The sequence below is a fragment of the Citrus clementina genome, unplaced genomic scaffold, assembly GCF_000493195.1.
Source record: "Citrus clementina cultivar Clemenules unplaced genomic scaffold, Citrus_clementina_v1.0 scaffold_9, whole genome shotgun sequence".
NCBI lineage: Eukaryota > Viridiplantae > Streptophyta > Magnoliopsida > Sapindales > Rutaceae > Citrus > Citrus x clementina.
In genome coordinates this window covers 30,328,077-30,343,314 of record NW_006261964.1, presented here as the reverse complement: position 1 = coordinate 30,343,314, position 15,238 = coordinate 30,328,077, and the positions used below count along the sequence as shown (strand labels likewise).

Genomic DNA, 15,238 nt, shown 5'->3' with positions numbered 1-15,238 from the left:
TCTCAGGATGGAATGCGAAGCATCTTTCTTTTGCTGGAAGGCTTACACTTGCTCAAGCGGTAATCCAAGCCTTGCCAATTTATTCTATGCAAACCACAATGATTCCGCGAGGCACTCAAGAAAAAATCAATCGCATTTCTCGTCGTTTTATATGGAGTGGGAATAGCGAGAGGAATAACATGTCCATGGCTAGCTGGGATAAAATCTGTCAACTTAAAATGGCAAGTGGTCTTGGCTTAAAAAATCTTCTCCAAATCAATTAGGCACTATTGATGAAGATTGGGTGGAATATTATTGTTTCTCCTACAAGCCTGTGGATCAAAGTTTTATGCTCTAAATACGGTGTCGAGAATGATAATCTCCCCAAACAGAACTACCTACAAAGTATGGTTCTTATGTGTGGCGTGCAGTGGGTACGGTTTGGGAAAAAGTTTTGAATGGTATTCGTTGGCAAGTTGGAGATGGCTCAAAGATTCGTTTCTGGAAAGATTGTTGGGTAATGCAAAATGTCATTTTGAAGGATTATGTTGTGATGCCAGTTCCGAGTAATATGCTTGACAACTCTTTTAGGGAATATGTTGACAGTAATGGTCAATGGAATTGGGTTGCTTTCAGCAATTATCTCCCTCACAGTTTAGCGCTTGCTATTACTGCCATTATGCCTCCATGTGTCGAGGGGGGTATGGACCGAATCTTTTGGGGCTTCTCGACTAAGGGCAACTTTATAGTAAAATCAGCATACCAAAGTATTTCAAGCAAATCCTCCAGTCGTATCGGCTCAAGATGGGACCTTATTTGGAGCTGGAAATGACCACAAAGTGTTAAAACTTTTCTTTGGTTTGCTATTCAAAATAAGTTAAAGACCAAAGCTGAGCTTACTAGAAGACATATTTTGGCAGAGAATCAATATGTGAGGTGCAGAGTTTGCGTGGAAGACTCTCTTCACGCCCTTAGAGATTGTGTGGCAGCCAAGCATATTTGGTTAGATATTGTCCCTTTTAGCCTACGAGATAGTTTTTTCTCTTTAGACTTAAAGGATTGGATTCTTACTAATTTAAAGCCTAATCGTTATGATAGTAATGGAGTGGATTGGTCTGTAATTTTTGGCATAGCAATCTGGAGCTTGTGGTTTTGGAGGAACCAAGCTCTGTTTAGGAATGTGCAGAGGAGTAATCACAACATTATTTTAGATATTATTACTAGAGCTGAAAATTCCCATAAAACTATGATGACTTTGATCAAACCTGGAGCTTCAAAGATTGTGAAACACTTTGGATGGAAACTGCCTCATGAAAATGCCTTCAAATTGAATACTGATGGGGCCTGCAAGAAGATGAACATGGCAGCTGCAGGTGGGTTGATAAGAAATGCTAATGGGAGTTGGGTTGCTGGATTATGTACGAACATTGGCATTAGTTCGGTTGCTAATGCTGAACTCTATGGTTTATTCTATGGTCTTGATCTGGCTTGGAAGCTGGGGGTTCGGAATTTGTTGGTTGAAGTTGATAGTAAGTGCATCATTGATCTACTTGCAAACACGAGCAACAGTCCTAACAGTTTTTCTTCAGTGATTCAAAGCATCAGAAGGCCCCTTGATAGGGACTGGAATGTGTGCATTAACCATATTTATCGTGAAGCAAATTTTGCAGCGGATTTTCTTGCGAATTTCGCAATGAATCAACCTCTTGGCTTCCATTTCCTTTACAATCCTCCTCGTGGTGTTGTCAATTGCTTAATTCACGACATGTACGGGAATGCTTTCCTGCGTTTTGTTTCGGCTTAGCCTTGTTTGGCTCCCTTTTATATATAAAAAAAAAAAAAAACAATTTGTCATCAATGATTCTGTCACAAGTGTTAAAATTTTTTGCGTTGTATCACTGATACATGTCCCACGTTATTTATTTTCTTTGGTTGTCCAAGTCCAATATTTCAGGCATGATTTTTGCTTAGCCTTCCTTCTGTCCCGTAAAAGCTTCCTAAAACGCCAGTATGACTGTAACAAAAGAGCAGCCCGATCGAAATGCCTGACTGAGTGATAAAGTCATCAGCCATAAGAGTAAAGGCTTCAACGTCACTAAGCGCTTGAATAGTTCTGGCTGAGATGGACAGATTGGAGTAGCGTTCACTCTGAGCCCACGTGATAAGTTCTTCTCCGAAATAGTCACCATCGATCTTTCAGATGATTATTTCTTCTAGAAGCGGCTGTTGTTGTTACATTAAAATTCCTGGAGGTGTAGGAGTAGCTCCAAAGCTTGCCTTTAAACACAAATAGCATCTCATAAACACAAATAGCATCTCATCAATTGGGTCACCCTCCTTAAAAATGCGAGTATGCTCCACAAACAAGAATGGCCTCAGAAATTCGAACAGATACCCTAATGATTTTCGCTCAAATTTCTAAACTCTTTTACCTTCATATACATTTAATTTTGAGAATGAGAATTACAAAATTAAATCAGACTGATTAGTATTAAAAATTGTTTAATTATCAAGCGATAATATATTATTTTATGCTTATGCTATAATTTATATTTGTGTTTATGTAATATATTAGGAATTATTAATTATGTTTTAAATATATTTAATTTTGTGTATTTTTATGTGTTTATTAGGAAAAATATTAATTTTACGTAATTCGAGGCTCCAAACAAATAAACAGAGGTCAAATTTGGATTCCGGAGGTCCGAAAACCTTAAGATCAGTCAAGATCGGCTTAAAATTAGGCTTGTATAAAAAAAGTTGATTTTTCCTGTTGACCGAGCACTGATTGAATGATGAAATGAGCTTACAATAGATATGAGTGCATGGGATAGTTGGCAATGTTGACTAAATCTCAACCGTTCATGATTCAATGGCTATGATTGTGCCACGTGGCAATGGTTGGTGAAGCAAGTTGTAGGATCCGAATCCTTGTATTCGGGTCGACCCGATCCACCCATTAACCCGCCAAATCTCAACTGTTCTTTGGGCAAATCGGACGAGTCAAATGATGCCACGTGTGATGTTGACTTTTGAAGTTTGACCAGCCATTGGATCTTGATCTAAAGGTTATAAGGAGCACATGCATGAAGCTTATGATGGACCGCAAAGCACTAGATTATGAATTTATTTTTCTATAAATAGAGCCTCATTTTTATGTTTTTAATCATCCCTCTACAACTCTCTTCTTCTCAAATTCTCTCCATCTCCTTGTAATCTTGATTTCCAGGTGTGTTTTTAATATTTTGTATAATTATTTTTATAAATAAAATTAGTTTTATTTCCAATTTTAGTTGTTTTTATTACTTTTAATTATAAGTAATTCAATTTTACTACTTCTTTTTATTTTAATTATGCTTAACTAAATAATATTAGTTAGGGGAAGGTGAAACTCTTAGGAAATAAATATGATTTAAGCAAATTCTATTTTTAATTTTATAAATTAAATTATTTTCTATTTAATTTTATACATATTTTATATTTTGAAATTTTGATTTATTGTAGACAAACAAATAAATTTGGCACAATAAATTCTTAATATCTTAATATAAGGTATGGTAAAATGGTATTTTGACTTATTGTAGACAAATTAAATTTTGGCACAATAAATACTTAATCCATCATAAAATTAAAGGGAAAATAATAATAATTTATATAATTAATCTTTTGGGCAATAAATCTAAAAAAAAGGAAAAAAGAATTTATTAAATTTTATTTACTTTTAAGAGTGGATCCATAACCCTAACTAGTTTAATTTCATAGTTTCATTTAAATTAAGTTGTTTATATTTAAGTTTTAATTTCAATTTTTAGTTAAAATAAAATAAACAAATTAAATCTTTTCTCTGTTGATCGACCTCGGACTCACCGAGTTATAATACAACAAGACACTCTTATACTTAGAAGTTAAAAATTACTTTTAAGTTGTGTCACAGACATCAAACAACTAAAAGGGTAGAATATTTGACCAATAAAGGGTACATCCGGAACTTTTTTTAACAATTAATATATGATGAAGGGACTCACATTCTTGAGCAGTTTAATGCAGACATTGCGCTTTATTTTGTTGCCAAGTTCGTCAGGAAGATCATTAACCAACTTATTAACACCAACATGTTTGGAATGGGATTTGATAGTTCAACCAATTCTTTCAAGATTTTTCAGGTACGTGAATTGCAAAGGACTGGTTTATCGCGTCGCTTACGAGGTCAAGAGTGGAAACTGAAGTTTCCACTCTGGGCACACCTCCATGGTGAGTAATCTCTTTATCAGTTTGTTCTACACAGCATTGATGTTCTCTTTGTGGTAATCGACGAAGCTGAAATATTTCTTCTTCATTTTTTGTGCACATATACTTACTTGATCTTATGTTGTTGTCTTCCTGAAATCTCGAAAAAGCTGACCTTTTTTTTCTTAAAAGAGAAAATAAATAAATAATGTTTGGCTGATCTTTTGTTAAATCCTATAATTAGTGCTTTAATCCTTAGATTTGATGCCCATTAGGTCACTTTAGAAGTTAGTTTGTGAGTTATTAGTTGCAGCTACCCTGTTACGCTCTGTTTAGTTTGTGAGTTATTAGTTGCAGCTACCCTGTTACGCTCTGTTTCTCGATTCATGTTAATTTTGTTCATATAAGAACTGTTTCTTTGTATTAGCTTTCATGTTAATTTTTATGTCAAAATTATTCCCTCAAATCTATATTCAATGCAGGCTTTCTGACACTCAAATAACTTTCACATGCAGGAAGTAATAAATTTTCAATCGAAGATAATCGAAAGGATGCTAAAAAATGTATAAGACACATGAAGGAAGAAGTTTCTGATTATCTTTTCTATGGTATCTTTCTGAGATTCCCCGCATAATCAGTTGCGTTTGTGATCTGTTTCTAAATTCTAGAATGACATAATTGACAGCCATTCTTTTGCTAACAAGCGTTTATCAACACAGGCTGCGGCTGCTGCTGAAGAACCTCAAATTCTGCTTCTTGTTCTTGAGGACGCCATGCATTCATTTATATGCAATGGTAATGTCATCAAGGATCTTGAGATCTCTGAGGGATGTAATGCTGGCGAAAACAGTGTTAATGTTTATTGATCTTTTGAAATAAATGGCATCTAGTGGAACTCTTTATATGCAATCCTCAAAGGGGAAAAGTTTTAGAGATACCACGGCCATTGGCTGTATCAAGTGGCATGGCATTTTCAGGGAGTATCTGATATTTTATGGAATGGGATTTGATTGTACAACTAATTCTCACAAGAGCATTCCGGAATGTGAAGCGACCAAAATCAAAAGTTGAAACTCATGTTTCCACTTTGGGTACACTTTCATGCCCAGTAATCTCTTCATCAGTTTGTTTTACACCGCATTGATGTTTTTATTCGAGCTAATAGATGACGCTGAAATATTTCTTCTACTTTTTTTGTGCACATATATTTGATTTCGTGCTGCTGTCTTCCTGAAATCTATCTTCATTCATTTTATTACATGAAGAAATGATGTTCTGTTTGGAAGTAAAGATTTATTATCATGATACTACTTGCATTGTCTCAAACACTGGTTGAAGGTTGTACTAGGTTGATTGCTTAATAATGATAATCACAGTCATCTTACTTATGCTTAAGAATTTTCTGCTTGGTTTTCATTTTTATATTTTTTATAAACACTATCACTTGTTGGATGAAAATATCCAGTGATTATTCAGTTGATTGGAATTTGTGCATATGTTCCTTCCTTTCAGGTGAAAAGATAATTTCAGGTGCTCAATGTACTCATCTACCAGAGTTCTTGGCAGAGCGAACGTGCAGGCATGTGGCATTCATATGTCAAGACAATATCAACAACATTTATTGATCCTTTCAGGTATTGTTACCTTGTCACCTTGATTTTACCTCTTCGATCTTGTTGCTAACAACCGCGAGCCTATTACGCGAAGGGCACATCAGCTCAACCCGTGTTCCTCTAAAAGCTTTCACATGCATTTGGCTTAGATTTTTCTGAGTGATTTTAATCTTGATCATGCTGGATTATTCTGAAACAGTTATCAGTTTGTACTTAAGCGAGAAGAAATATAGTTTGTTGCTTGATGTGTCGCTTTATGTTTGCATAAGCATTCTGTTAATCTTTTAAAATCTGTTTAACCTTGTGTTATGATTGATACTGATTTTCGGATACGGTGCACCTCTTCATGGTGATGCTTTTCTGTGGCCTCAACACCGTTGGCAAAACATCACTTTACCCACGTGACCCACTTAGGATTGCCCTGAGATGATCTGCTTCAGCTCTTCACTGTGATCTATAGGTTGTTCTGGTGCTACTTATTATTTTCATCTAAAATCATGTACCAGATAATTATAGTCTAATATGTCACAACAAAAGTAGATTATTTTCTGGTACCTAAGCAAGTAAACAGAAACCCAACGTAAACAGTAGACATAGTAGTATAATAAGAACTACAAGTCCAATCCCAAATAGTTACTCATGACTTCGGCTTTGCCTTCTCTTCATCTGCATTTGCTTGGACTTCTTAGAACGCCAGGATGATTGTACGGATCTTACTAACTGATCGAAACGCCGGTGAAGTGCTACACCCTGTTTCAAGTCATCAGCCTTGAGAGTAAAACCTTCAATATTAGTATGTGCTATAATGGTTCTGGTTGAGATAGGGAGGTGGCCGTGAGACGAGCTCTGATTCTCAGCCCAATCTATAATTTCTTCTCCGCAATAGTTACCATCTTCCTGACGTTTCAGTCCAATCAACTTAAATTTTGAGTAGATCGAAATCTGGCCTTCCAACACAAAGAGCATCTCATGAATTGACTCTCCCTCCGAAATAATTGTAGTCCGTTCACTAAAGAAGACTGGCTTTAGACAACCACATAGATGATCCAACGAGTAGTCTTCCCAATTTTCAAATTTTTGCATCTTGATGTACATCCAAGAATGAATGAGAATCAGAGTCGTCAATATTCATGCAACGATTATATCATAAGGTTATAAATAACTAAGTTACTACTTAAAAATCACAACTCGTCATAATCACCAATTTGATAATGCATGGCTAGTCGCATAGTATGAAGTGGATTGTCGATTGTGAGATAATATATAATTAATTTACTTAGAACTCTCATCATTAGAGATGTTTATTGTTAATCTTTTCTTTAATGGTGAGGCTATTTGTACTCTAAATATTACTTTTGAGTACTCGATTATTACTTTGTACACTTATCTCTAAAATTTATATATTTGAGCTTAGCTCTATCCACTATTTTAAAACAACAAAAAAGTCCTTACTTAAATCTTTAATTTAATTATCTTTATTTACGCTATATACCTATGAGAATATTCGGTACATCTTTACATCTATATTGAGAGGACTCCAATTTCAATCACATTTTTCTTAACTAATTTCAATCCATTGCTATTTAGCATTTTCTTTCATTTCGTTCATATAATTGCTTTCTTTTTTTTTTCTTTTTTTCGTTTTCACTATTCCATTTTGTACTACGACAATTGTACCTTGTTTTTTTTTTCGTTTTTTTTCATACATGCACTGTGAAGAATTTTCAAATTGTTTTATTAGACATGAAGAAGCAAGTTTTAGGGTTTAAATAAAGAATAATTATAAATAAATGGGTGTATTTGATGGGTGTCTAAAATAATAATATTATATTTAATATACTAATAAATTGTCCTTAAATATAAAATACATTATAAGTATTTTTGTAATGGGTGAGGCTATTTGCACTCTATATATATATTACTCTAAACACTTACAATCATTCAATAAATTCTGAAAATTAAGTTTTACTTAATTTATACACTCTTTAAAATATGCCAAGCATACCTCCTGATAATTTTGACTTTCAAAATTCTTTCCCGTTTACATGATGAGATCTAACGACTTCTCCCAATAAATTTTTTCCAGCCGTTGGGTTTATTCATTCCCTTGAATCAGGAGATAATTGTTTACAATTTGTAAAAAAGTAAAAAAAAAAATATGTAATACAAATTTAGTTATTATTAGAACAAGAAGTTTTAGGATTTAAGGTATAAGAATTATAAACTATTTTATCAGTTATAATAAATTTTTGTAATAAAATATTTTAATAAGAGTATTTAAAGTAATGTTTAAAATGCAAATAGCCCCATTTTTTCTTTAATAATCATTTAATACATATGGTTAATAGGTACTAATTAATTAATTTATTATAAATTTTCTAATTTTTTTTTCCTAACAATCAAGCACATACAACGAAGACTCTGGATGTTGCTATAAGACGCCCATTCGAAATATTTGTAACAAAATTGACATCTTTTTTGATAAATAACTATAAGGATTATTAATTGTACAGAAAGCAATAGAAACTCACCTGGCCAAGCAGATTTCTGCCGAAATGGAGTTTTACTTGCTTTGCAGTGTCATCGGGGAGATCGCTTACCAAACTATCTATGTGAATATCATGTTTTAATAGCAAATTTTCACGCTTGGCTTCCCTTATCTTGGCACGGACAAAAGTGGAGATATCCTTAAAGTGTTTCCAATGCTTGATCTGCCGCAACTTCTGGTTTATCTTATGTGCTCTTGTAGTCTCAGACTGTACGTACATATAGTCATTAATACATTGACACAAGTAACTTCTATGTTTAAAATCTAATTAAAAACTATACATATGAAATTTTTTCAATTAGAACATAAAATCCAAGACAAGTTGACATCAATGTGAACAGAATGTTATAATGTTGTAAACTATTTGACAATATTGTGAAACGGTTAAAAAGTCTGTTAGCATCATTGTCAACTCATTCCAGATTTTATTAAAATCAGGGATTTTTAGAGGTGAGCAACTATATAAATTGATGGATCGATAAGAAACAGAAAAATGTATGCGAATTACCTGCATCCTTCCAATTAAAAAGACAAACAGCACTACGCCGTAGATGGTCATCCAAATTGCAAAGATGTTTTCCCCGACATCATCACTTGTTTCAAGGTCCTGACCAAACGCACTGCAAAAGGTTCATTCAGTTCAAAATTATTATATATATTTTCCTGCGTATTTAACAACAATTGAAATGATAGAAAACAAATAATAGAGTTTCTTTCCAATGCAGACATCATTTTTTTTTTCTTAACAGAATCAACAGGATTGAACACCTAGTTACGTTGAGGACCTACCTAATAACCAGTCCGGTGGAAAGAAAATTTTCAGTATAACCCGTGAAATTTTTATTTGAGACCTTAGCAAAAATATTACTTTTTTTTCCCCCTTTGAGTTGAATAAAAGAGTTTGGTTGAAATAAACCCCTATACATGAGTGGACCTAGAACTTTATATTATCCCAGGCTAAATTAAAAATTTTATATTTTGAAATGAACATAAACATTCATGAGTAAAAAAAAGTACGTCAAATAAGGGGAATACGAAAAACCCTATGAATATGTACTCTAAACAAAAATAATTATACAAAAAGAGTAGAAAACAAAAGATAATTCAAATATAGAAATACTATTTTTCAATTATGGAATCTAACATTACAACCTATAATAACATCGAATTATATAAGAATTAATAAATCAATTAATAATTTCAAGTTAGAATAAATCAATACATGTAATTATAAACAATTAAAAATTGCAAGTAGAACTTTTATTCTTAAAAGTACTTAAATACCAAGCTTAAATAAATTAAACAATTAAAATCTATTCATCTTTTTAAATTATAAAAATATTATTAGTCAAGAGTTTCAATAATAAACTAAACTTTAACCCAGCAAAAATGTATTTGCGTGCCGTTATTTTTCTTTGCCAAGTACTTTGACTCTCTTTGAAAACTCATATGCTAATGATTCTTCTATCAAAATCTTCTCAAAATACTCAAATTTTACTTTCTAACTTATCCTCTTAGTTAATGTAGCTAATAAATAAATCTCAACATTCAGATAAAAAATTTATGAAATTGTTAATAATTGTTATTATATGTTTTTTTAGTATTTTTAATACTAGTGACAATGTTATATTACATTGACATACTTTTTTTCAATTAAAAATTAAAAAAATTAAAGCAGTAATAACATTTTAGACCCCTAACGTTTTCAATCTATTCAATAGATATATAATTTAATCATTTTATAAAATAAGTCATTAATTTCAGTTGGAAAAAAATGTAATCGAATTAGGGACATATTTGAAAATAAAGTAAAAACTCTATTGTTTTATGATATTTGATTAAAACAAATGGGTAACTAAATTGGTGATGTATATAAAATTAAAATAAAAACTCTATCCTTATAAAATCTTAATCAAAACACTGGATTAAAATGATATTTTCTGGACCAAACAGTGCTGTAGATCCGCCACTGCGGCCCTATACAAAAATTATTTAAATAAGGTTGAGTAATCAATACTCTTTAATTTAGTTTCCATTTTACTTTTAAACAATATTTTTTACTCCCAATGTTAACTTTCACACATCATCTTAATTTAATAAAAATAACAAAATTACTTCAATTTTATATAAACTTAATTGATCTTATATGTTTTGATTTAATTGGTGTTATTAGATATAGCCCTCTCTCAGTGAAATGTTCCCATTAGAGTATGCATAGAGCTACAAAGAAAAGAATAAATTGATAAAGAGAAAGAGAAAAACACATGCATGCAAAAAGAACTACAAAATGAACATGCACGGTAATGATTATCCAAGCCAAATGAAAACGGGCAAACCTGAGTTTTTGCAGGCCCCAATGTAAACAACGCAACAATTTCTTAGGAAAATATGTCTCCCTCACAATACCAGACTGAAGAGCATCTTTATATATTCCAAAATTATATCTGGTAGTATTTCCTGTACTTATAGGGCAAGAATCATTTAGAAGCTTGTAGTCTCCGAAACATTTATTACAAAAAACGTAACTATGACTGCGTCCGGTATGATTTTCGCTGGCTTCCCTCCAGCAATCAGTCGCTTTTTCTATGGCGTAATAGTACCATAGGGCTCCAAACATCTGAAAGATAACTTATCAGAAAAATTAATTTGCAAAGCAGAAGGAAAATCGTATATCGACGATTCCAATATCTAAAATTTACATCCAAAAAAACTAATTGAGTGTGCGTATATATGTGTATTAACTGATGGTTGCTAAAATTCTAGTTTTACTAGAATATGCTTTTCTAAATTACAAAATAGTGAATATCATAATTCATGCTTTTCTGATTCCAAAAATTGAATATAAAAATGGTATTTTGAAAACTTTTAGCATAAAAATGGTAAATTTGAAATTTTTGCCATCTGTAGGGTGGAAAAATTGTAATCTCCCTAAAAATATATATGTCGGTAAAATGATGATACTTTGAACTTACATGACCGCTTTGCAAGTAAAGAAGAACATAGAAGGCAAAAATGCCCCATGTAGCATCGGCAATCACCCCTGAAACCTCTATAGCATCTGTGAACAGGAAATACGTTCGAATAACCCTTAGCAAATATTGTAAAACAAAGAAGGTCATTGCCGTCGAGAATCCTGTGTCTCTTATCGGGAAAATCACCAAAACCTGAACGATATTAATTGAAGTCCTATTAGATGATATGGAATAATTAATGTAAATAAACATTTTGAATGATATTGAATATGAACAAAATTGATTATTTATTTTTGCGCAAACCGATGGTATAGGTGGGATGGCAATTTTTGAAACAACCCGCGAAATTGATCCTAATGGCATGAAAATAATAGTTTGTTCACGTTGGCGAAAAGAGACACAAATTAGTATCTTGTGAGTTTAAAGTTCCTGTCACGTGAACCTATTTAATTATGACATAATTAACAATTTGATTAATAATGATGTTGCATTGACTAGATTTTGGATGCGATTGAACCGAGTTTATATTTGTATATATTTCAAGATTATCCAGTTATGATAAGACTAGAATTGATTTGAATTTGAGAGGTAGTACTCTAAATATTTTAAACAAATACATTAAACCCATGTAAACAAGTCAAATTTTAAAAATATATTTTTAAAGCATATTAAGCATGTGACATAATTATTAATAGACAGGTTGAGTTAGTGTTTGAAATTATTAAACAAGTTTAATAAAAGTATCGAATTCATATGGCTGAAATTTAACACTACACTCTAACCAAAATTACTATCAATGCAAAACATTTAGGGTTTTACGTGTAAATACAACTTTAATCAAAGAAAATGGAAAAATGACATTGAAATCATTATTCTTGACATGAATCATATAAAGATCTATCTTTATCACAATCAAAACCACTACTACGATATGCACATGGGGGATGGGAAGGATTGAACTACATAAGAAATCAATAAACAATATATACGTAATAGTAATTAGACAGTGCCTTTACCTGGGGGATGGGAAGGATGGCCAAACCATCAATGAAGAAGAGCATCCACATACGTACCATTGGATCTTCAAGTACTTCTCTTCCTCCCTTCTAAGGCAAAAAAAAAAAAAAAAGAATCAACACTTCGTACGGAGCAAAGAAGATAACGGAGACTATATTTATATAAATTATGGAAGTTGAAGAAACAACTAGTTAGCGAAAGTAAATTATACCTTGAAATTTTTTAATTGCTGCCATAAATGTTTAAATTTTTTTCTTTGGTTCTCTTTTTTATCTGCCTCACGAAGCTCAGAGCTAATATGTAGTAGCTTAAGGAAATCGAGGATGGAACGGATGACAGTAGCGGTAATCCCCAAGGTATCGTTGCAGCGAATGCATTTAATTTCATCTTTCAGGTCCGGAATGTAGAAGAAAAAAGGATCAAGGATCATTGCAATCACATTCAGTAGAAGATATCTTTTATTCTCGATTGCAGCCGCTATCGCTTTACGATACAACACAATTATTATAATTATTATAATCAACAGGCATGCCACTAGCATTACCCCACTATATGCTGGCAGGCATAATAGCGCCGCACACAGAAGTATGATACCGAGAAATTTTTTAGCCCAACGGAAGCATGTTGTTCGTTTTTTATCGGCCGAGTTCGTTCCATTACAATGCACTTCAGGTTGTTCATGTTTTGAACCTTTCTCTGGATCCTGAGACCTGATATGATCGAAACGCAAGTCAAGGTTTTGTCATAATGTTTTTTATTTTATTTTTATAATACATAAATATCCGTACAGTAGAAACAAGCCTATTACGGAAGTCCAACATATTACAGTTGCTTGCAGTCAAAGCCCAATTTAAAAAATCACATACTTCCTTAAAAAATAAGGGGAGGAGGCGTAGGGTGGCTGTCGTGGATTTGCATACATTGGAAAAGGAGAAAATTACCAAATCTTCCTTCTTATTGGAATTAGGCAATTAGCCATTTCCTTTCATGCTTTAAACCTCACCAAAACTCTCCTAACGTTACATGTTATTAGGTACTCTTTTCCGGTCTGATAGTTGAAAAACAAATTGACTTAATTTAACAATAGTTGACAGTTAACATAAGTTTGTTAACATCAAGAAAATTTTCACCAAATAAGATGAGAATTTTGGAGTAGGATTAAAAAACATGAGCAGGAAATTCCTTTAGGAAGTAGAAAGTAGTTATTTTAATTATGGACAAGAAGAAGATCGAATCAATCAATCATCTATTATTAAAATTGAGATAACATTAAAAAAAAAAATTAAAACCACTCTCTGCTATCCTTGCGTTTTATAAGAACTTTGTTTGCTCTTTTTGATTTATAAGGAATATATCAGCAATATTAATACAAGTTAAGCCCTCTAAAAGACAAGTTCGTGGCTTTGTCCAAATATATTCATTGAAAATTAGAACATTAAGAAAATAGAACTAGCTCCGCGAAAAGTGTAAGCACAAGAGTTACCGTGGTGAAAAAAAAAATAATAATAATAACTAACTAACTTACATGATCAGCAATGAAAAATCCAAGTGAAGAATTAAACTTTGAAATATTTCTGCAAATTTGGCCGAGTAACTTATTGCTTAAAGTGCAGAATTCAATTGCTATTTAAAAGGAGTTGGACTGTACACTTAAAAGACCTTGACTTGGTCGTCACTGTCATTCCAGCTATCCAAAACACAAAACGACAGTGAAAATTATATTCGTTAGAAAAATGAAAGGATAACATAATCACCCGTGTCCGATTTATGTGAAATTTTTCAAAAAGGCAATCTTGTTGGACAATATTATGAGACTGACAAGTTATGATATGCAATAAATAAATAAATAAAAAGAAGCAAAAATTATTAGATCCATGGACCGTAAGTACCTCGGGACAATTAGATTATTTGGGTTCATTCAAAAATAGATTTACTAATAGTATACACAAGCACAGATGACCATAAACAAATTGCTATAGCCGTACTCTCCAACAACTTGTTTATTAGGTTGTACGTATAATGCATTAGCGTTTCCTCCAACATTTTCCAGTTTCTTCACTAGATTTTTGATTGAAAACGCAGAAACCCTGGCAATGAAAATGCATTAATGAGAAGTTAAAAGAACGTGAATATAATTTTTTTACGAAAAGAATTATAAAAAAAAAAGAAAAATCGACACTCACACTCCTAAAATTTTGAAAAATGATTATATAGACTTTAGGATTCTTTTTTAATCATAATACACTTTGAATATAGTAACTAAAAAATTAACTTAAAAATTTTTAATTAATACAAAAATAATATAAAATAATAAAATATATCTAGTAGAGTAGTAATATTAAAATATTTTTTACATTTAAAATTATTAAATTTAATAATATATTTGGATTTATTACAAGGATTTTAAATAAATATTTGAGTTAAATAGACTTTAAAATTAACAAAATCTCTTCATTAATAATGTTAAAATTGTACAAAATATTCAATATTATGTTTCTATTTATTATTAAAAATTTGCTTTAATATAATAAAATAAATCTAATAGATTGTAAATATTAAAATAATTTTTGAATGTATATTATTTCATTTATTTTAATGTTATTGTAATATATGCGCTTTAAATTTTCTAATTAAGTGTATCATTTTATTTTTCTCCTTTGGTATTAATTTTAAATTTAGCAGACTCGTTACGAATTTTTACAGTGAAGTTACAATTTTTTTCCGATATTATGGGGGATGGTTGTTAAATGTTACATATTTATTAATATATATTGTGTTTGGATTATTTTAAATTTGTCAAGACAATAAATCAAGACAAATCGAGCGTGATTAAAAGGTCGGGTAGTCGGATTTTATTTTCAATATGAGTTCAGTATTAGCTT

The 15,238-nt window shown here is 31.7% G+C and overlaps 1 protein-coding gene across 1 annotated transcript; it reads right to left on the bottom strand.

The window, feature by feature from the left end:
* Positions 1-6,452: 6,452 nt before the first annotated feature.
* LOC18031710 (cyclic nucleotide-gated ion channel 1) lies at positions 6,453-13,278 on the bottom strand. Its single transcript, XM_024192044.1, has 8 exons — positions 13,223-13,278; positions 12,568-13,066; positions 12,356-12,445; positions 11,340-11,531; positions 10,704-10,984; positions 8,876-8,987; positions 8,351-8,575; positions 6,453-6,902 (listed from the first exon to the last, which is right to left on the bottom strand). The coding sequence occupies exons 1-8, from the start codon at positions 13,276-13,278 to the stop codon at positions 6,453-6,455; spliced, it is 1,905 nt and encodes a 634-aa protein (XP_024047812.1).
* Between the last annotated feature and the right edge of the window lie 1,960 nt (positions 13,279-15,238).